At 38.1% G+C, this 21,057-nt stretch overlaps 2 protein-coding genes across 2 annotated transcripts; one reads left to right on the forward strand and one right to left on the reverse strand.

Annotated features, from left to right (window-relative positions):
* The first annotated feature begins 76 nt into the window (after positions 1-76).
* Positions 77-3,158, forward strand: LOC122642504 (putative protein phosphatase 2C-like protein 44). The gene is made up of 5 exons (XM_043836006.1): positions 77-118; positions 617-901; positions 1,012-1,273; positions 1,893-2,041; positions 2,982-3,158. Exons 1-5 carry the CDS (start codon positions 86-88, stop codon positions 3,117-3,119), a joined length of 867 nt encoding a protein of 288 aa, XP_043691941.1. The 5' UTR covers positions 77-85; the 3' UTR covers positions 3,120-3,158.
* A 1,325-nt stretch (positions 3,159-4,483) lies between these two features.
* Positions 4,484-15,720, reverse strand: LOC122659500 (COP1-interacting protein 7-like). The gene is made up of 13 exons (XM_043854604.1): positions 15,294-15,720; positions 14,198-14,377; positions 12,834-12,954; positions 12,700-12,739; positions 12,386-12,438; positions 12,248-12,303; positions 10,737-10,889; positions 10,334-10,593; positions 8,155-9,776; positions 7,037-7,975; positions 5,791-6,196; positions 4,957-5,022; positions 4,484-4,814 (listed from the first exon to the last, which is right to left on the reverse strand). Exons 1-13 carry the CDS (start codon positions 15,350-15,352, stop codon positions 4,747-4,749), a joined length of 4,023 nt encoding a protein of 1,340 aa, XP_043710539.1. The 5' UTR covers positions 15,353-15,720; the 3' UTR covers positions 4,484-4,746.
* Between the last annotated feature and the right edge of the window lie 5,337 nt (positions 15,721-21,057).

The following is a 21,057-nucleotide window of genomic DNA, read 5'->3' on the forward strand; positions in this document are numbered from 1 at the left end:
CCCTCTCTTTGGTTCCTTGGTTTCCTTCCTACCTTTTTTAAAGTACTTCTCATTGCTTTGAGGAAATCTATGCTAAATTCATAAGATGGGTCTAAAAGATCTTCAAAGCAAGTTCAAGGTAACTATATATTTGTTGCTTTTATTTCATTTTTTTTTTATTTTTTGGGGGGGTGGGGGTGTTCTTGATTGATGGAGAAACTTCTGATTCTGAAATCTCCATGTCTGCTGAGATCAATTCACATGTAAACCAGAGCCAGGAATCAGTTTAATCCATGAGTTCTCCAGCTTGTATCTGATAAAAGCTTCCCTTCCCTCAAAGTTTACTATATAGGGAGGGGGTTATTAAACGGTTCATGCATTTGTACAGATGAATTAAGTATTCTCTTTTGACCCATTTCTTTGCATATGTTCTTGTTTTGCATTCATCTTCATTGCCTCTAAATGGTGAAGTCTGAATTAAATTATAGCAAAAGGAAGGCTAATTTTAAATTGTCCAAAAAATGGATTATCAGCCTAAATGATGCAAGTCTTGAGAACTAATAGATTGCAAGCAGATACACATTATTCTTGATGTACTGAATGTGTTTCAATGAGGTGTGTGTGCTGTATCGAGTAGGCATTCGCGGTGACTCGGTTTCTCACAGGAAATGTGGAGAGAAGTAAAAGAAAGGGTTCACAGAAACATTCATGGATGACACCCATCACACATGGGTTCCATGTTATTGAGGATAGATCATTGAGAGGTGGTGGATCAGGGGACTTGGATTCTGACTCTGTTTTGATACAAAGAGAGCAAATCCAGGATCAAGAAGTGTGGATGTTTGGAGTCTTTGATGCTCAGATGGGTAATGAAGTTACTGGATACTTGCAGTCCCATCTGTTTGATAAGAAACTCAATGAGGTACTTATGAGTGGAAGAGAATGACTTTTTCAGCAAATTAAACTGGTGCATCCTACTAACCCTTTACATTGTAAACATGGCTCATCAACTTTTCAGTATTTGTTTTGTAGTCTCAATTTAGGAGGAAGACCAAGGAGACAATGAAAAAAGCATATCTTTCAACAAGAACACAACTAGATGAGGGAGAGAGTGAGAATGAGAGAACAAGAAAAATGGGTTCCACACATGCCATTGTGATGAATGGAGAGAAGGTGGTGGCAGCAAACATGTCTGACTATAGAGCTATTATATGTAGAGATGGTGTGGCTAATCTGGTAGGCAAAAGGTACAATCGCAGGGCTAAGAGAAATTGGTCTCTTAATCTCCTTTCAGGTAATTCACTATTTTCTATAACATAACAGCTATTAACATTTGTTCCATAATTTTCTCAATGTTTGTGCAGACTGGTTAAGTCACAAGTTGAAACCCAGCATCTGTTGATGTTACCTGATATATATTCTCTCTTCATCCCTGATATTGATATAATTCTTATAGCAGAACTGTAGCACTGTTTTCCCCCTTATTTTCACAGAAGGGTGTAAATGAGCCAAACCCTTGAGAACTTGAGCTGGAATTTGTATTGGAGTCAGGACAATACCATTCTTTGGCCTTTAAAATGCTTAAGTATTTGGGTGAAGGCCAAGTCCTGAACCAGCCCAACCTGTTAAGAACCCCACTTTATTTGTGCTTAGTAAGTAGAGAGTACTTGTGAGGGTGGGTCTTGGTGCAACGGTAAAGGTTATTCCATTGTGACCAAGTGGTCATCGGTTTGAGTCTGGAAACAGCTTCTCTGCGAGAGTAGGGGTAAGGCTGAGTACATTATGACCCCCCCCCAAAGTAGCGGGAGCCTCGTGCACTGGGTTTGCCTTTTTTAAGTAAAGAGTTCTTGTGCATTTGTTTACTCATGTTGATCACTAATTCACTACCTTTGTGCATGATATATTTTGTTTAGGTGGATGGCATATGCCAAAAATACGTATATTGGCATGTGAAACTGGCAATACTGGTAGTAAACCTTCTACCTCTGAACCAGTTGTTGGTGTTGAGAAGATTGACTCTGATGCAGAGTTTCTTATTCTGGCAAGCAATGGCATATGGGAGGTACAAGCAATCCATCAATTTAATTGGCATTATTACATCAAGCATTGTTTCTAAGCACTATAATTAGTTTGAGGGTGGGTCTTGGTGCAACGGTAAGGTTGTTCCATTGTTCCATCGGGTTCGAGTCTGGAAACAGCCTCTCTGTGAAAGCAGGGGTAAGGTTGCGTACATTATGATTCTCCCTAGACCCAGTACGCAGAAGCCTTGCACTGAATACTTAAAAGTTGTGTAGAAAAACATAATTGTAATACCCAACTTTTCATGCAATCACCTCACTAATGGAAGTAATGTTTCATTGGCATTTGTTTTGGGGTGGGAAGCTTCAAGGTTGTTTTGTCTAAACAGAAAGTCTACATTTTCTGAAGATAAAATTATACACCAAAGGATGTGAGATTGTCAGTGCTGAGAGATGCCTAACACTTCAAAATTTCTCATTGTGATAACTCCCCAAACCCCCTGAACCAGAATACTTTCAGCTTCAAACTGAAAGACCAAGACTACTTATTCATATATTTCCAATGGTGGTCATACCATTTGAACCATGGGGGAGATAGATGGACTTAATTTCCATTTATGCATTATTTTTCTTCTCTAATCACGGGTAGAGAAACATGTATTCTGTGTAGGGTATGCATTCTTAGAAATGCATGCTAAGAATGTAGAATTGAGAATGCCGTTTGGCACGGGCTATTCTCGTTCTAGACTAGATAGCGTGTTCCATAATGGTTACATAAATAAACAAGAATGCATCCCAAACAACTTTATTTTCGCTGTCTCAAAAAGTTTTCTTGGCCTAGAAGGCTAGAATGCATTCCATGAATGCATACCAAACAATTTTAAAGCATATCCGCATTTTGCATAATTTCTCTATTTTCTTTGGGTAAGTGAGAACAAGTCACTTCAATGATATGTTTATATGTTTGTGGGCTGGTATCTCTAGGTTATGAATAATCAGGAAGCTGTGAATCTCATTAGGCATATTGACGATCCACAAGAAGCTTCCGAGTGCTTGGCAAGGGAGGCTTTAACAAGAATGAGCAGAAGCAAAATATCTTGTTTAGTCATTCGTTTTGATTGATAGAATAAGTAGTTCTTTCACCAACAAGTCCATCCAGTCTCAAATGTAACACTCACTAATATCAACTGTACAAAGTTACATCAATTTCATTACTGTGATCCTAATTATTTGAGCAAATGACTCTTTCTTTTTTTTCTTTCCATAAACCATAGTAGTGTAGAATCATGGTGCAGCCTGGATCAAAGGCTAAAGTAATATTGGTCTCAAAGCCTTCAACCATCCAGCATGTCAACATGATAACTTAAGAGGATTTTTCGGTGTTTACACCATCAGTTTCATTGGGCGAGCCGGAGGTGGCCCGTGGCCTTACCATAATTTTGTATTGGCACCCTAATCTGCTAAGTTGCAGGTAAGGTGATGCCAAATTTCGGAGAGAGGTAGGCTCACCCTCCCCTTATGTATAAAGTTTGTGGCTTTGAAGCAACTCCAACTTGGCCGCATTACGATATTTAAAATAAAACCCAAATAAATATAAGAATTTACAAAATACAAGGTGGACCATATGATTGGTTTAGGGGCCAAATTTCACATTTGATCCCCCCCCCCCCTTTTTTTTTCATTTCCTTTCTCTTTTGGAGAGGTGTTTGGTTACAAGCTAAAAAATTCACTCACACTGATTAATCAAAGTAACCAGAATTTAAATGTTAAAAGTATTTGACATGCCTCCAACTGTAGTTGTTCTAAAAAGAGTGTGGTCCAGTTTATTGGAATTCCCAGGGTAATATTGTGCTTTGAACATTGCTAAAAAGGACAGAAAAAAGCTGCAAACAGCTATCTTGTTAATTGTTATTGACACAACCACAGGTAGAACTCTCCTCCAACCAGGAGCTCAAATCTCATTTGTTGACTCAGAACAGCTGAATGAACTCTCACCTTGAAGGTTATAATGTGTTGTTCTCTGTTTCTAAATTTAACCCTTTTTTTCTAGATTCTTTGTTGGGGTATATGAACATATCCCAATTAAGTTTGTCAAATCATTAATTGGGTTCATTTTTATATACCAACATGTGACTTAAATGTTTCCATTAAAAAAATTAATGAATTTCGTGAATTCAACCTAGACATCACTGGATTGGGATTTCTTAATCTTCAGACTCACAATTGACTCAGGCTCAATGGCATAAACCCTAGGCAAATACCATAGCTCAAAAACTTTTCTCTGTCCATACAATCAAGCCTGTAGACCCTTGATCCATTTAACCAATGTTAAATTCCAATCCAATTGTTTTAGCTGATGGGCATACGAAATCACTATCGTTCAATCTTTTAATTTAACCAGGCAAGAGGTTAATCCACCAGAACCTGATCCTTAACACATGAGCAACGTAATTCGCCAGAGTAATTAACAATTGCGCAAGATGAGATTCACAGACCAAGTACAAAGTACTGTTCATGGGGACCAAAACAACCAATAGACAAGCAGCAGAACAATTCACACTTGGGCATTCACGGACTCGAATGGACAAAATACCCAGTTTTTCAGCAATACATGTAAAATCAATCAAATTTATCTATAACTACATTTTTTCTTAGGGGGTTATTAGGCTGATGCAATTTATAAAAAAAAAGGGCAAAAGAAACACACTCAATCTGCCTCGCCGCCTTAATATCTTCTGACATCTTCTCATCATGTTGTCAGCTTCTTTGCACTGTTCTTGCTTCGAAATGGTGACAACAAAGAGAATGGTCTAGAAACTGTTGCAAGGAAAAATAAAAAAGAAGAGTTGTTATGCCAAACTCCAATTCAATTAATTAAAACAAAAAACTTTTTTTTATCTATTAAATATAAATACACAGACCAATTTATTAGGCATATAAAATGTAAAACGGTTCTCACCCTTCTGTGGAGTAGTGACTGCCTTTGGTGTTTCGTCTTGAGAGATGAGATTCTTCAGCATATTGGCTAGAAATATAAAAAATTGAAGTGTCAGCTCATAGATTGCACCGATGACAGAAGATGAAACTAATACAACTTTTAGAATGTCAATCTCATCACTAAGTCAATTTTACTGACTTCCTAAATGGATACGTCGAATTGATGAATAAGTCTTAAAAGCCAAAGCTTAGTAAGGGGGATAATGAGTTGAGGATTAAATGAAGTTGAATAGGCCAAGATACAATTCAGCTGGCAGATGTTGAACCATCTGATGTGAGTTAAGTTGTAGGCATCAACTAGTGAGATAATTCCATTAGTGATGATGGCTTAGTTAAAATTATAAGGTATTTTACCCTATAGTGAGGTTGTTCCCCTGTTCTACTCTTTGCAACAACTCAGTATGACTTGGCTGAGTTCCAATAAAACCAACCACTACATCACAGCTCTGCTTAAATTTGATGAACTTTCCTTTGACTGAACTCAGCAATCATAAGACTGCCACACAAGTTGAGTTCAGCATTCCACAAACTGATTAGATTAAGACACCCCCCCCACCCCCCAATTAGAAGCTGAGATAAGGTTTTGTTAAGATAGAATTAATTAGTCTGTGTATAGGCTTTTCCCAGTAGAGCTCAAATCATCTAAGATTTTTGTAACTTCCAACATTTGACATTCACTTGCTCTTGCAACTTAGCACAGAAGATGCTAAAGTTGGAAAAAGTTGGAAAGTGAAAAAATTCATTGACAACGTTTTCCAGTCCTCTTAGTCAGATAAAGGCAATGAAGTATACATACCTTCATCAGAAGCAGCAGTTGATGGATCATGTTCAGCCTCAGAGCCATCTACACTATATTTATCTGATTCCATGTTGCACTCAGCGGCAGTTGAACTGTGGTTTTTCCTCCCAAACATCAGCAGCCTTTTAAACCCTTTAGATTCCTTATTCCGAGGCTTCTCCAAGGCTTCTGGATTTTTTCCTGAAGAGTTTAGGACTGTCAAACCAGATACATGAGCCTTGGTAGTCTCTGTGCTTATTGCTCCCATCGCTGAAGTTGTTGCTGAAGCTTTGCTGAACTCCAAATTTGTAGTGCATGGATCTTCCAATGATGAAGCTCGAGCATACGGGACCTGATATGGATTTTCAGCAATACTGATACTTGAAACCTTTGTTAATTCCTCCATTCCATAGTCTTTTGTCACCTGAGCACCGAAGAGTAATATGACTAGGTTCAGACAATATAGAAATTACATGTCATACCAAGCCATGGAATAAGAATGCAATTTTTAGAGTGGTTGCCAAACTTCCTCACACAAGGTTCAACAGGTCCATATCAATCTAACATCTAGACTAGAGGACACATAGCCTTTTATTTAATTCTCAAATAATAAATATTGGGTTTGAAACTGGCATACCTTGAATAGGACACAGGCTCATTTGGACAGTATGATTGATTCATTCTAAGCTACTAAGCATAAATACCACCAATCTCTGTAAGTAAGAGGTAGTTATTCTCTTATCCATGTGAAAGATCCAAACATAAGCAAGGAATGTACTATCTTATTGAGACAACATTAAACCTAACCGGATTTGCATATAAGACTGAATCTCCCTGCACCCCCTCCCCCCCCCCCCCGCGATGTAAATAAATAAAAAGAAAAAAATATATATTTTCTTGGCAAAGAGAAGTTTCTGTTTTGCACAATGGCATGACCGTAGAAAGAATGGGACAGCATTACAGGTCCATGCGGCCAACACAACAGTTGGATTATAGTTTCAAGAATGATGTTGTCTGTTGTATGTTTCACAGTTCAGGAATAGCAAAATCTGTGAACTCACTATATTATATTTTGAAGAAATAAAGGTATCTAATTTTCTTTCTACACTATGGGAATATTTTAAATATAAATGTGCCACGGTATCATAAGTTAGGTGATTGCTACGACAAAGAGAAATGCGTTCAAAGTAGATGTAGATTTTGAAATGATCATATAAATAAAGCAAGGATTAAAGTAATTTGGCTGCATGTTTCATGAGCTTACCTCAGAAAAACCTGGCCTCTCGTCTAAGTGACATTCACTGGAATCTCTATTAAGTGGTGACACTGGGGCACGGATGGCAGCATACTCTGAAACCACCTCTGTCTTCGCTCCTGCTTTATCTTCATCATATGGTCCCCTTTTTGTTTCCATGCTCTCTTCAGATGAATGTGCAACAGAAATGGGGGGTACCTCAGGTTCAAGCATCACAACAGTCTTCTCAATAATTGGGTTTTCATCTCCGCTGCTACTATGCACAGTTTTATCATTGCTCCTCAGTTTGATGTCTTCTGAAGATACAGAAGATTTGTTTAGATTTGTTTTTTGTTTTGCTTCTTTTGCTGCTGATTTATTCTGGTCAACGACTGAAGGCCCTTTTGAGGTTCTAATCTTGAGTTCCGGAAGAGTTGCAGCCTTAGTTCTGTCAAGGCTCATAATTGCAGAGATCTTCTTGATCTCAGGCCCATTCGATAATTTTGGCTTTGATACTGGCTCAGCACTTCGTGACTTTACTGAAGAAACATGATGACCGTTGCTTGTTTTATGGTCTGATAATCTCCTTGTTCTCATTGTAGTTGTCTTCGATTCAGGGGTGATGCCATCAATCTCTTTTTTCTGCTCAGGTAATGATGACAGTGACTGGCTTAACCCATTTCCCCCTAGAGGACCACTATTTAATCTACTGATTTTAGTGATTTTCTGAGAATCACTGGAACCAATAGAAGCAGCTCTGATAGGCAACCTTTGTAGAGGTGATGCTGGTGCAGGGTCCGAGTCACTGAACTTTGATTTCTGAGCACTTGGGGACAGTTTCATAGGCAACCGTGATCTGGACTGCTGAGAGGATAATGGCGATGGAACAGGGCCAGAACTTCCTCGTGCTGCGATTCTCTTTTGCCTCTCTCTCTTCAAAGCTTCCAACCTCTGTGCCTCTTCCTCTTCCTGAAATTTCCCAACAAAGAAGCGCCATAGGTAGTCAAACAAAACTAGCCGAAAATGGCTGTAAACAGGATTATAGCCACTTATTTGGGCAAATGTGCAATTGGAAATTGTAGAATACATTTTGAAAAACATAGTCAATTTGTTCGGCATTGGTTGAAAATGAACAAGAAGAAAAATACCTTCTCTTTCTTCACTTTCTGAAGGTCAGCTTTGAAGGACCTTAGTCTTTCAGCACGTGCTTGTGCTTCAATCAAAGGACTCAATTTTGATGGCTTCCCTTTCCTCATTGCTGCTTCAATCTTCCTCTTATCCAAACCATCTCTTATTACTTTGGAATTCTTATCCTTGTCTGACTTCTTTGAACCAACCTTAGTCACATTCTCTTCCTTGTTTCTGTTCTTTACTGTGACATCTTCGGTATGCACCTGCATTTCATAGTCAACTGCAGGGTCATAACCAATAGTTTCCCTCTCTGTCCCACGTTCTGGCATCAAGCTCAAATCATCTGGCTCATAGCTGAGTTGGGCCATAATCCTACCAGATGAGTTTTCTGTCTTCTGGAGTGCAGATGGTAGCTCAGAACCAATATCCATTGCCATTCTGCTATCAGTTCCAACCTGATCTGCTGAATTTGCCCTGAGAGGAACTATAAAGGATTCATCAGTTACATTATGTGATGAGCTCCTGTCCGAGTTATTTGCTGGATGCCCAAATTCATTACCAGTCAGTGGATCTGAGAAAGACTTTGTAACCCCTGAATGATTTTCTCGTCCATATATCATGAAATCATCATCAGAAGTCCTTCTATATGGCCGCCTTCCACCTTCAATCTCTGTCAACTGTACATCCACTTGACCATCTCTGGTTCCTCCACCAGGTAACTGTCCTTTAGAGAGTAGCAACTCCTCATTTTCTAACTTCAACATGCGGGACAGCTTGGCACTGATTGTATCAAATTCGGTCATCCTCCCTTCTTGAACTTCTCTTGAATCTCGTCCATGAGGAACTATAGGATCTCCAACTGTATTTTGCCTTCTCCTAACTTTTGACTCTTTTTCCATAGCAAATATGCCTTCATTGCCCACATATGTATTTTCATTATCATCTCTCAGTAAACAGTTCTGAAATGCTTGCCAGTGTCCACCATCTGCTCCCTGTCCATACACTGTCTCATCCTTATCATATGAATCCCGAGTATCATTCGATTTTGTGTGGCTTCCTTTACTTTTTGAAGATCTTGTACGATTCTTATGCTTCTCATCCTGAGCATCAATTTGTACATCCTCAGGTTCTTCATCGGTTTCAGGATCAGAAGCTGAATTCGATTCACTTTCTGATGAATTCTGTCTGTTTGATGTAACATAATTGATGTTCCGAATGACAACCATGCCTGACTGTCTTTTATCTGATCGACCAGCCTTTCTTCGTGGTTCTCGAAATCGAGAACCTTCCTTCTCCAACTCCGAGCCATCCGGTGATTGTTTATAAGAGGCACCCATCTCCCTCTCTGATTCAGTGTTGCTATCTTTACTGTCCATGGAATGCCTTTTCTGTCCCATCCTTTGTGCAGCATTGAATCTAGAATCCTCCACTGGAGGAGGATAGGGTGGTGGGAAAAATGGGCCATTTCCTGGATAACTCTGATAGTAAGGCATGCCTTGCATGGGATATCCTTGGAAGACTGGTGGAGCACCAGGTGGAGAATGAATAGGCCATTGAGGGAACATAGGATGCTGGAATTGTCCTTGAAAATATTCATGGTGGCCCAATGGAAATTGTGGATCCATGTGACCCTTTTTATCTGTGCTTGATGAAACAGTGAAGAAAACTTAAAATTCAATTGACGCAAAAAAGAAGGTACTGGTCATTTATGAGAAAGAACATACAAAATAAAAGGCTCATCTGCAGAGCTGGTTACGGAACTATTGCATTAGGACCAACTGATACTTTCCTTAAACAAAACAGCTTTCCTTCTACATTCAAGAAATATAATTGATAGAAAGTTGGGAATGATTTTATGACACTCCCTATACCCCGAAGTGGCGGGAGCCTCATGCACTGGGTACACCCTCTGTGTATGTGTGTATGTGTGTGTGTGCGTGTGTGTGTCTGTCTGTCTGGATGGTTTTATGACCTACACCCTAGACCCCGCAGTGGCGGAAGCCTCGTGCACAATAAATCATTCTCCTATCTGGTTGATGGTTTTGGCATGGTAATCGCTGCAGACTGGCATACTCTGTAGAGTTGGGATTTACTTCCTTGTTATTGATCCTTAATTAATTTTGCAAAATGCACACTAATATTCTATCCATAAGCTGCGTTAGAAAGAAAAATTCCTTGGCCATAAACTAAACCTACCTCCATTTTGATGTGAACTCATATCTGCATCAGCACCATTTGCTTTCCCATTGCTTTCTAAGCCCAACTCACCACGGGATTCAGGCCATGCTTCACTAAATTCCTTTTGTTTCTTGATCTCACTGGGAAGCATAATGCCAGAGGTATTCATGGAAGACAGGTCTGATCGGTTAGACATTGCTTCAGCTGCTTCAATTTCAAGCCATTGACCAGTTTCATGCTTCTCCTTCCATAACTCCATAAACCTTATGCATGCTTCCCTATGACAAGGAGAAACTGAATTCATCAGGGATAAATTTCAAAACAAAATATTGTCAATAGTTGACAATCAGCAAACTGGATGGCAATCTGACATCAACAAAACTTTCTAAAGAAATGGTCAGTATCATAGAATACTGCTCACATCAACCGTGTCGCCCCAAAGCACTCCGCAAATGATATCAAAGGTGACATGTGGTCCATGTCAAAACCTGCAGCTACAGCACGTGCAAAGGCCATGCCTTGTTCTTTCTGCAGCACAGTTTTGCGAGTCTCCAGTACTTTCAGGAGCTTGACTCTGACAAGAATAACACAAATCAAATCAGACAATCCCCCAAAGAATGTGGACAGCAGCCACAGTTGATGAGAATTATCTTAACGCCTGATATAAATATCACAGAATATAGCTACCATAATTGTCGAGGTGTTGCCTAGGCAACCGGTTGTCATATTGTTTTAAGGCAAAAAATAAGAAGAAAAATAAGATAATGGGGAGAAGAAGCAGTAGCAGCTGCCACTACTGCCGGAAAGGTTGCAGCGGCAGCCACTTCCACCACCATCCACTGCCATCGAGAAGAATAAGAAGACCCTCTCATATTTATAGATAAAAGGGAAAGAATTCATTATTTTACACATAAGTCCGCCTATAAAAGTAAAACTAACCCTCTTTATACAACATGACTTGATCGCCTAGGCACCAAGGCAACAAAGCACCTGGCCACCGCCTAATCTCGCCTTGCCACCATGACAACTAAGACAACACAAATATACTGTACACATTTTTTTTTTCTTTTGAAAAGGTTTTCTAGTCTGGAAAGACTAGAGAATTTCTTTAGTCCGGCACCATTATTTGCCATGTGGCAGTGGATAAATCTGCAATTTTTAGGACAGGTAGTCCTCAAATGCCCATGCTCACCTGTCAAGTTTCAGCCAAAATGGTGTTGGCCAAGCGGGGAAATAAAGCTCTGAAAATTCCAGTGGAAAAATGAAGCTTTTCTAAAAAGATATGGACAGATGAAACTACAAGGAAATATGCAAATACATGGATTGGTATATGATTGAATTTGAGTTAAATTTGGCATATGGTCAATCTAAACCATTTCCTCGATATCCAAAAAAATTGCCACATCAACCTTCCATGTGGCAAAACTTGGTGCGGGAATAGAGAAACTCTGAGGTTGCCATACTTAAAAACTTTTACCTTTATTTATATATACACAATAGCATGACTGTTATGTATGTGCAAATAGTGAACATATTATTTAAGGGTGTACTACCCTATCATACCATTCTTTTGTATATGTAACTGCTTCTTGTTCTTTTTAAATTAGACATGTGCAATTGGGGAGGGGGTGTGAAACATGGATTCAAGACAAAATGACAAAGAAACATTTGTGCAATAATGCTTTTTGAAATAATTATATCTCATATAAGGATTAAGTGTAGAGAGAAGGGGAACAAAAAGGATGTGGTTATGTAGCCCAGAAAATTTAGTTACCGGATCATTTCCACTCAAATATATGTATTGCCCATGGCCTATATTAATGACATAAAAAACTATCACTATCTATGGTTCAGCACATTCAAGAAATTGGAGAATGAAAAAGTTTCATCAGGTGAAATTGCAAGCACCACATAAGACTCAGGCTGCCATACTTTGAATTTTCCTCCTGCATGGTGGATCCATTTGATTCAGGTGGATGTGACCCGGGCTGCCATAGTACACAGAAAACTAGCTTCAGTAAATTTACCAAGAGTTTCTTTGTCTAATGAGGCATATGGAATGCAAAATACCTGGTATAGGATTATCGCTTTCTCCGCATCGACATCATGTACAGGCTTGCTACCTGTCCAAAAAGCACACGTTATGACAAAGAATGATAATGCAAATAAATTCTTTAAATCAGCTTTCCCAGTAAAAAAGGTGGAGAAAATCCATAGGAAAACTCAAAATCAAAGGTTATTTTTTATGAACTACATACAGCAAAAAACAGGAATTGGTAAATCAAATATGGAAAAAGTGGGAAGAAAAATAATAAGAAAATTTCAGTGAATAATCTCAGTCATAGACAGCTGAAAGATTGTGAATCCAGAAACAAATAGAATACCTTCAATGCTTTCCACAGATCTGGTTTGATGGTCTTCAACCTGCAGCACGAGGAAAAGATGAAATTGACAATTTCTAAAGCACTTAAGCACATAGATCATGCAATAATGAAATGTATGTTTACTATTTACTTACAGTGCTCAATTCTAGATTCTCGTTACCCTGAATGGCAATCGCCTCCTCAATCTGTAAGATCTCTGATTCTATGGTATTCACTCGTTCCAAGACTTCCGGATTGCTCACGAACCGGACAAACCTGAGTTACAACATATATTAGTCCGATATGTCATGCTCTACTTAGAAGAATCAGCAAAGTAATTCCTTTCATGGACAAGTGATACTGAATGGCAACCTCACCACTTGCAACCAAGAGTACCCACCTGATGGCGCAGCGAGCTCAACATTGGATCAATAATCAATAAAAACATACAAGAAACATATAATATATCCATCAGCTAATAATCAGATATTAAATACCAGTGTACAGCACCAAACCAAGCCATAACGTTGTTATATTTCTTGAATTTCCTTGGGAATCTAATGATGTATTGGAAAGTAGGGATGACTAATTACAAGTTCAAGCAGGAGCCTGTTTTAAAAATTTGTCCTCCCTCCCAACTATTTGGCATTTCAAGAAAAGGATGAAATGATAGCAAACAAAGTATATTTTTGCATTCATAATATCACCAAATCAAGAAAATCAAAATTTTTTTTTTATCTAAATTGTGTTTCCATCCAAAGGGTAAAAGGTTGACAAGCAGGACAAAGCTTTAACTTGTTTGAATTTTCACAGATGGTGATTTTCATATTGGGAGCTTAATTTTCTGAAGTTCCATCAGACACTGCCAGTCTCCCAGATTGGAGGCTTTGAAAATAAAAGAAAAACAAAAGAAGTCAACAAAGTGAGTGGGACCCAGAAAAGTAACAGTTATTAATCCACGGATCCTAGAGATACTCCATAAACACTCTTTTGATTCTCATATTTTGTAAATGGCATAGATTCCTTTTGATCCTAGGAGATTCTTTATCCTTCCAAATACCTCTTTTAAACATTTTCGAATCCTACAGAAAGTTCAAAAACATTACCACGAAAGAGCCAAGTAATATTGCTCATGTCAGATCTCTTACAAGCAAAGTTCAGTACAATTCATCTCAAACCAACTCAACAAAAACAGTACTCAGATAACCGGAACTAATGCCCCCTCCTCCCCCCCCCCCCAAAAAAAAAAAAAACAAACCTGCTCAATTTCATAGAAATTTCTTCTCTGCAATATACATTCAGAGAGAACTACAGACAGAATGCAACAACTGGATTGATCATCAATCCCTAGATATCTACTTTAACTTGGTTGAGTTTTCAAGAAAATTGGCCAAGCATCCAGTTACCCGTCCTCAATCAAATCAATTTACTGGTCCAGTCGTTAAATTCCAATTATGAGTTACTGAACCATGTAAGAAATGAACGAATCATATTGTTGATGAAATACCATCTGACTCACCTCTCTACGGTGCCATTTGAGAACCATGTTGCATCACTCCCAGAATTTGGTTCAAGTGTAATTGAGTAACCTCCCTTAGCCATCTGTTCTTGGGCTGTCTTCAAGTGGGCAAGAAATGGGTTCAGCAACCCTGAGGCAATTTTCTCCGCCTTCCCATTGGCAATGATGACCAAATCAAACCTGATAAAAAGGAAACAGTAGGCTTTCATTAGAACTGACCCTAGTGGATAAAAAAAAACCACATCCTGATGAATTTGACATTGCTGAAACGACATTAAAGTGCATCATGTGAAATCGGAAGCTTTAAAATCAATGAAAACAAGACCAAATTTTTCATACATAAATGCATTTATTAAAAAGTAGTAGCTTACAGTATTGGAAGGGAAAACAACAAGAGTGCAACCAGAGTTTATATAAAAATATATATATCTGAAGCCAAACACCAACTGAAAGTGTCTTTTTTTCCTTTGCAAAATGGATAAGGCCGTTCAGAACAGGTGCATTGCAACACACAATTCATTTTACTAGCAAAACCAAAAACATTTTCAAATCGTACTTGAAAACGAAAAGGTTCATGATCTCCCAAAGTCCAATTCTCAAATGCAATTCTGTTCTGCAGTTAGTTAGATTAAAAATTTGATCAGCAATTCCAACTATTCATGATGTTCTGTTTTTCCTTTACATGTTCCTACGCACACATCAGAACAGAGCTGTGACTTGAAGGGCGGAAAAACACCATAAATAGAAAAGCAAAAAAGAAATAAACATTCAGGAAAACGTATGATTCACTCGAACCTGAATAACAATAAATTAACACGACGCAAGATTTCATAAAAAAATATATATATAAAAAGAATAAGAACTACAAGTGACACTATACTTACTATTGATTCAGTTTACACAGATTCATAACACCTCAAAAAATTCAAACCAAAAAACAGGGGCAGACGAGCATTTTCCGATCAAATGACGGAGCAGGACCGACAAAAACTTGCGATTTTAAGACCCTAAAACTCTTCTGATTCCTCCAATGACTGGTTAACTAACTCAAACAAATCAAGAGAAGCCAGAGTAATCTCTGATCGAGAGAAATTACCTGGTTCGAGTAGGAGTGAGCTGAAACACCACAGAATCAAGCCGAGTTGTCGACTTCATCGTGCCAAACACCAACGCCGCAGCTTGGAGTGCGTAAAAAAACGCTAAGATTTATTTATAGAGAAATACAACAAACACTAATGGAGATCTGAGACCGTCAATATACAATCCAAAAATCATAAAAAGAAGAAAGAAACAAAACAAAAACACAAAAAAGAGAAAGAACTTTAGTCTTCTTCTTCTTCTTCAGTTCATAGATCCAAAACTGGAAATTTCGCTTTCCCGGAAGCGAGTCCGGAAGAGTTGCCTTTTCCTCCAGTAAGGAAAAGTGAGTACCAGAACTCAAACAGTGACTTCAAATACCAGTGAGAGCTCCTTTAATGGCGGAAAAAACTATATATTAAATAAATTCACTTTAGAAAAACTAAAATATGACAGAGACTCCTCAGATAGAGAAAGAAAGGCGTTTTCTTGGATTCCAATTTCCGACCAGAAACCTTGAAACGGCGGAAAGTCAATGTAATTCCAATACAAAGACAGTGTGAAGGGTAGTTTAGTCAAATAAGAACCGAATTTGCCGGTAACAACCCGTAAAGGTTTCAGACAGACTCCAGAGTCCAGAGGCCGACGATGGATAAAAGACCAATATATATTAAGCTGTACAAATTACTCGTATTGTGGTATCTCTTGATATTACGATAATGTCCTCGAAAGTGCAACAGTATTGCTTGATATGCCATGAACGAAGGTTGTTGAACAATTAAAAATTTAAAACAAAAAAATGAAAAATTATTCTCAAGTAGTTACAGTGTCACTAAGAATGTGTTTTCTTTACCAAAAAAAAGAAAAGAATGTGTTTTTGGAGTAAAATACGCTAACGGCTAACGTACTAACAAAATTCGGCCTTGCACCATAGGCCTTAAAGGTCTGTTTGGCTTCGTGGTCATTGCCCATAATCATCCTCCATTATGATCTTATTTCCTTAAGAACATTTTTATTTTCTACTTACATTTTGGTTTCGTGGTCTTTTTAGTATGAATGTATGGTCTCTTGTATTCCGTTGCTTGTATAATTGAGCTGATTCCAAAGGGTCGTTAAGAGGTTATAGGTCTTGAGGTCTGAAGGAATTGGCCTACCTTACACGTAAATTTTGTTATTGGTGGGGTCTTAACGAATTGGCGGGTCTATGCTGGGGGTTCAGGGGTGACAATCCCCTGAGAAATCTTTTTAGGGTTATATGAATATTTCGATAAATTGTCTGTATAAGGTTTCACTATATATAGTGTAGCAATGTTTCTTTCTCTATAATAAATTTGAGAGAGATGTGAGGTTGTAACCCTGTTCTACGTTGATAGTGAAGCAAGTCTCATCTCACCGTGGACATAGGTAATCTTGTAGAACCATGTAACTCCTTGTATGCATTGTGTGTGAATAGAACTACAACAAGGTCGGATTACGTCGAAATTTTAAAACCCCAACCCAACCTTAAGTCCCCTTAGTTGGGCCTAGGCCTGGCCCAACCCTGACTCAAGGCCTAAAAAATCCAACTTTGACCCGCCTTCGTCGAGCCTCAAAAGATACCAATTCTAAAAAATGATGTTTTTCTCCTCAAGGCTCAAGCATCCGAAGTCCAACCTCTTCTTTTTCTCTTTTATGATTAAAGTCCAAGGACATCTATATAAAATTAGAGGGAATGTTGCTAATGAAAATGACGTTATTCCTTAAGATTAGTACTTTTTTTCTCATTGCGGTAGGAGAGAAGTCGATATCTTACCTTTTGTCTTTCAAAGATTGGTTAATCAAACAAAACAAAACAAAAACCAAGTTTTCTTTCACCGCGCCCATGGTGAACGAAGAATTCATTGATCATAAGCTTCGGTACTATTGGATGCCCAAAAGGGGATTAAAATCCCCTGCAGTGCGGCATCTGGTGGTGCACTGCAGTGTGGCCTTGAGAGCTCGACATGTGGAAGAAGTTTTATCCAATGGTGCGAGCTTGATGCATGACAGTATGTTTTTCTTTTCTTTCTTGTCAAGCTTGGCACCGTTGAATGTCACATCTTCCATGTGTTGAGCTTTCAGGCCAGCACTACAGAGGATTTTTTCCCCTAAAAAAAGAGGGTTAGTTTCGACTTTAAACAATAGAGATGGGAGTTTTATGATGGACACATGGTCATATCACCAACATGGATCAAGAACTCAGTCGAAACCTGTTGGAACCACCTAGATATCTCAGTTTCGCAGGTTTTCGAGATGAGTTGCAGGGTTTGATCATGTATTGGTGGTTTTGACTAGTTTCGATCATGTTTCGACCAAGTTGAACCACCTTGAACCAGGCCTATATAATACATTATCTAAACCGAAAAAGGCATATCGCGACTTGGTTTCGACAGAACTACTCCAACTCGGTAGTTTCTACAGAAACCCCTCCAACCAAGGTTTCCCAATGTATGGGAGAAAGTACCAGGTTTCGACCTAGTTTTGGTTGGTTTCGACCAAAACTCAATTTCAACCAGGTCGAAACCCGAGTTCTTGATCCTTGATCACCAATGATGAGGAGATTCTTTGTCCTCCACTACCGAAGGAAAATTTTTGCCCTATGGGAAGAAAAACCATGGAAGTTACGCTATGAAGGATACTCAAGATTCCAAAACAATACCAAAAAAAACAAAGGTTTCAAGAAGTGGTGAATCAGATTATGAATCGTTTGACTCAAATCGGAATTGAAGGTCATCGATCCTGATTTCTGACAATCCAATACGGCCGATTCCTTGATAAAAACACTAGAATTGTTGGAATATTCCTTGAATAAGCCGATTCTAAGACTTCTTCAAATTGATTCATGCCGATTCCGATCTAATTAGTATTGGCCGCTTCTGTCACCGATTACGCATTCCAGTATTGCATTATCACCAACTTGAGGAAGAAAAGGCTCTTCTGTGCAATATGTACGAATATTAATGCTCTATTTGGTATGTATTCTAGGTCAAAAACAACATGTTCTTAGACTGGAAAAAAAATGTTTGGTATGCATTTTAGTTCATGGAATTTAGATCACACGATCCATTTTTGAACCGTACATGAGACTATCATTTCGCACGGCTCCTAAGTGATAAAAGACATTCTGTATTCTAGCTGAGAACAAGAATACCTTGTTCGCACGAAAGCATTTTTAAGAATGCATACCATAAACAACATAAGAATGTATATAAAAGCTGAGAATGAAATCCAGTGGAATACAAAAATTATCTATGATAGTAAAATGGCTTAATATTAACTCCCTTTTTTTGGATTTCTTGAAGGACACCCTAAATTGATGGAAGTCTTTAATCATGCTGTCCAAACAGATCATAGATCAAATGAAAATTTTCCAACAAAAGAGCTTATACATCAGGATTCACGATTGGATCAGCGAATTTGAATTGGTCGATTCCGATTCTTTCTGATCCAATCCTATACTCGCAAGAAATTTTTAGCTGAATTCAAGGTTTTTATTTCGACCAATTTAACTCGATTCTTATCGAACCAAAGTGGAATCGGATCGGCCGATACCGAACCCTAAAAATACTCCAAATCTAAATATATAAAAAGGTATTCAAAATAATTTGGATCAGTTATGTAGTCTATTTCATAACAAGTCAAAATGTATTTTGAATAGCTTACTTGACAAAGAAGAGAACTTTTAATTTTGAGTTATATATTGCTCTATGAAAATGGCTGAAGTATCATTCTTTGTTTTTCTCTGATGTTAACCTCTCTGCCCAACTGGAATTTCCTTTCAATGGACGTTAAAACTTAGAAGAGAGAGGAGTAGGGACATGGGGTTAATAATAATACTAGATTTACAGTATTACACTGAGACCCCTCAGATTTGCTTGATTTTTATATAATATCCCTATTGTAATTTTTTGAAAATGACAAATAGGAAAAAAGAGAATCTATCTATAATAACATATTTTGTCGGTGAACTTTGGAAGTTTCCAATGATGCCCATCAACTTGAGGTCCCCACTAAACCTCAATTCTAGATCGGACGATTAAGATAGCCCCAACAATACATAAGGCTCCCCCACACCTATTGAATGGAACTGATTGGCTCATTTCAGATGATTGGATTAGGGGGCCCACCCATCAATCAAAACAGCCTAAATTTTTGGTTTTCTTCTACCCTATTTGTTAGGGAACATTAATTGGAATCTAAGAAAAAATTACACTTTTACATGAAGGGAATTTAGATAAGTCCTTGGGGGCATTGAGAGATTAGCTTAGCTCGCCTACACCCGATAATGTACATGTGGACCATACCCATCTATCTTGCTACCCAATTGTTTTGGCCATCTTAGCATGTAGCTAGGAAGGACAAATCAAATCATTGAAGGACACTCTAAAAAGATCCTGACCATCCAATTTATAGTCTGATCATGAATAGCAAAACTTTATTTTTTTTTCTCTATTCCTCCTCTTAAGGTATACCCAGTAAGAGAAAATTTGGGAGCAATCAATTGGAGGTTCACATGTGCAACTGATGCTTTGTTTGATCCTCTAATAAGTATCATTAGTTAAAAAAAGAAAAGAAAAAATAATATAAAAGATGCTTTTGTTGTCACCAAAGTGATGAATTAAGAAGTTATAACTTTCTTTTAAGGGGGAGTTTATCTGTCTGAAAGTGTGGTTTCTATGAGTGCACAGGTGGCCAATGGGAGAGCGAGTGGAGTCATTAAGCAGGGCATTATTAGCTCATTTCGTGGAGGTAGTCAGGTCATCCTCCCATGTGTTTGGGCGCAAGGTGCACACTTCTGGACATAGTTTTTTTTTCCTGTTCTTTTAATTGCCCCTTATTTTATTTCTCCAAAGTAATATAATATATTTAATGCATGGATAAAAATAGATAAAAAGGGCAAGAGATCTCTACTTGGTCGCATGGTCTCTACACAAGTGTCTAGGCCAATGGGTGAGCATGCCTAGGTATCTACCCAAGGGTAGAGGTGTCATATCACAGTGCCTTGTGAAAGGGCATAGGAAACACCACCAAGTAGACAACAATTTAATGTAGTTTTATGTGAAATGACAACAATTTACTCTCATTGAAAAAAAATGTGTTACTAATAAGTAAGTTTACATTTCCTTAGTTCAACACTTTTTTTTTTCATGAACTTAGTTCAACACTTTAGATACAATAAGATCCCCCCCCCCCCCTTCTCCACCTCCAAAAAAAAAAAACTTCTAATCTCCGTCATAACCATCTCTTTCTTTTTTTAATTATTGTTCATGGAGTTCTCTGAGCGAGCAACATAAGGGAACTCACCAATAAGAATAGACGAATAATTTCATACATAAAGAACCAGAGTGGTCATTTCATAGAGGAGAGAGAGAGAGAGAAGGTGCTAGTGTAGTAGTGTAACATCTAGGGTGCTCTGATAATTTTCCCCCTTTTTTATAAAGGGGAGGGGATGTTTCCTAATAGACAGGACATGTGATCTTAAACATGGTGAAGCAAGGAGGAAACAGTTTCTTTTAAAGAGGGACAGAATTTGCTTCATACTAGCCATAACTAAGCTGTTTTAAATATCAGAATTTGATTTCTTGTTCTTCTCCCCCTCACTAAAGAACTATTATTTGATTTTTTTAATTTTATTTTTAAGGTTGGTGTAATTTGGTTGGCCCAATAACCCTTGAATCTATGATAAAATATGTCTTATAACCCTAAACTAAGACAAAACCAACCCATTAATTTTTGTTAATGAGACAATCTAGGTTTTAAAATAC

Source organism: Telopea speciosissima, chromosome 1 (assembly GCF_018873765.1).
Source record: "Telopea speciosissima isolate NSW1024214 ecotype Mountain lineage chromosome 1, Tspe_v1, whole genome shotgun sequence".
Taxonomy (NCBI): Eukaryota; Viridiplantae; Streptophyta; class Magnoliopsida; order Proteales; family Proteaceae; genus Telopea; species Telopea speciosissima.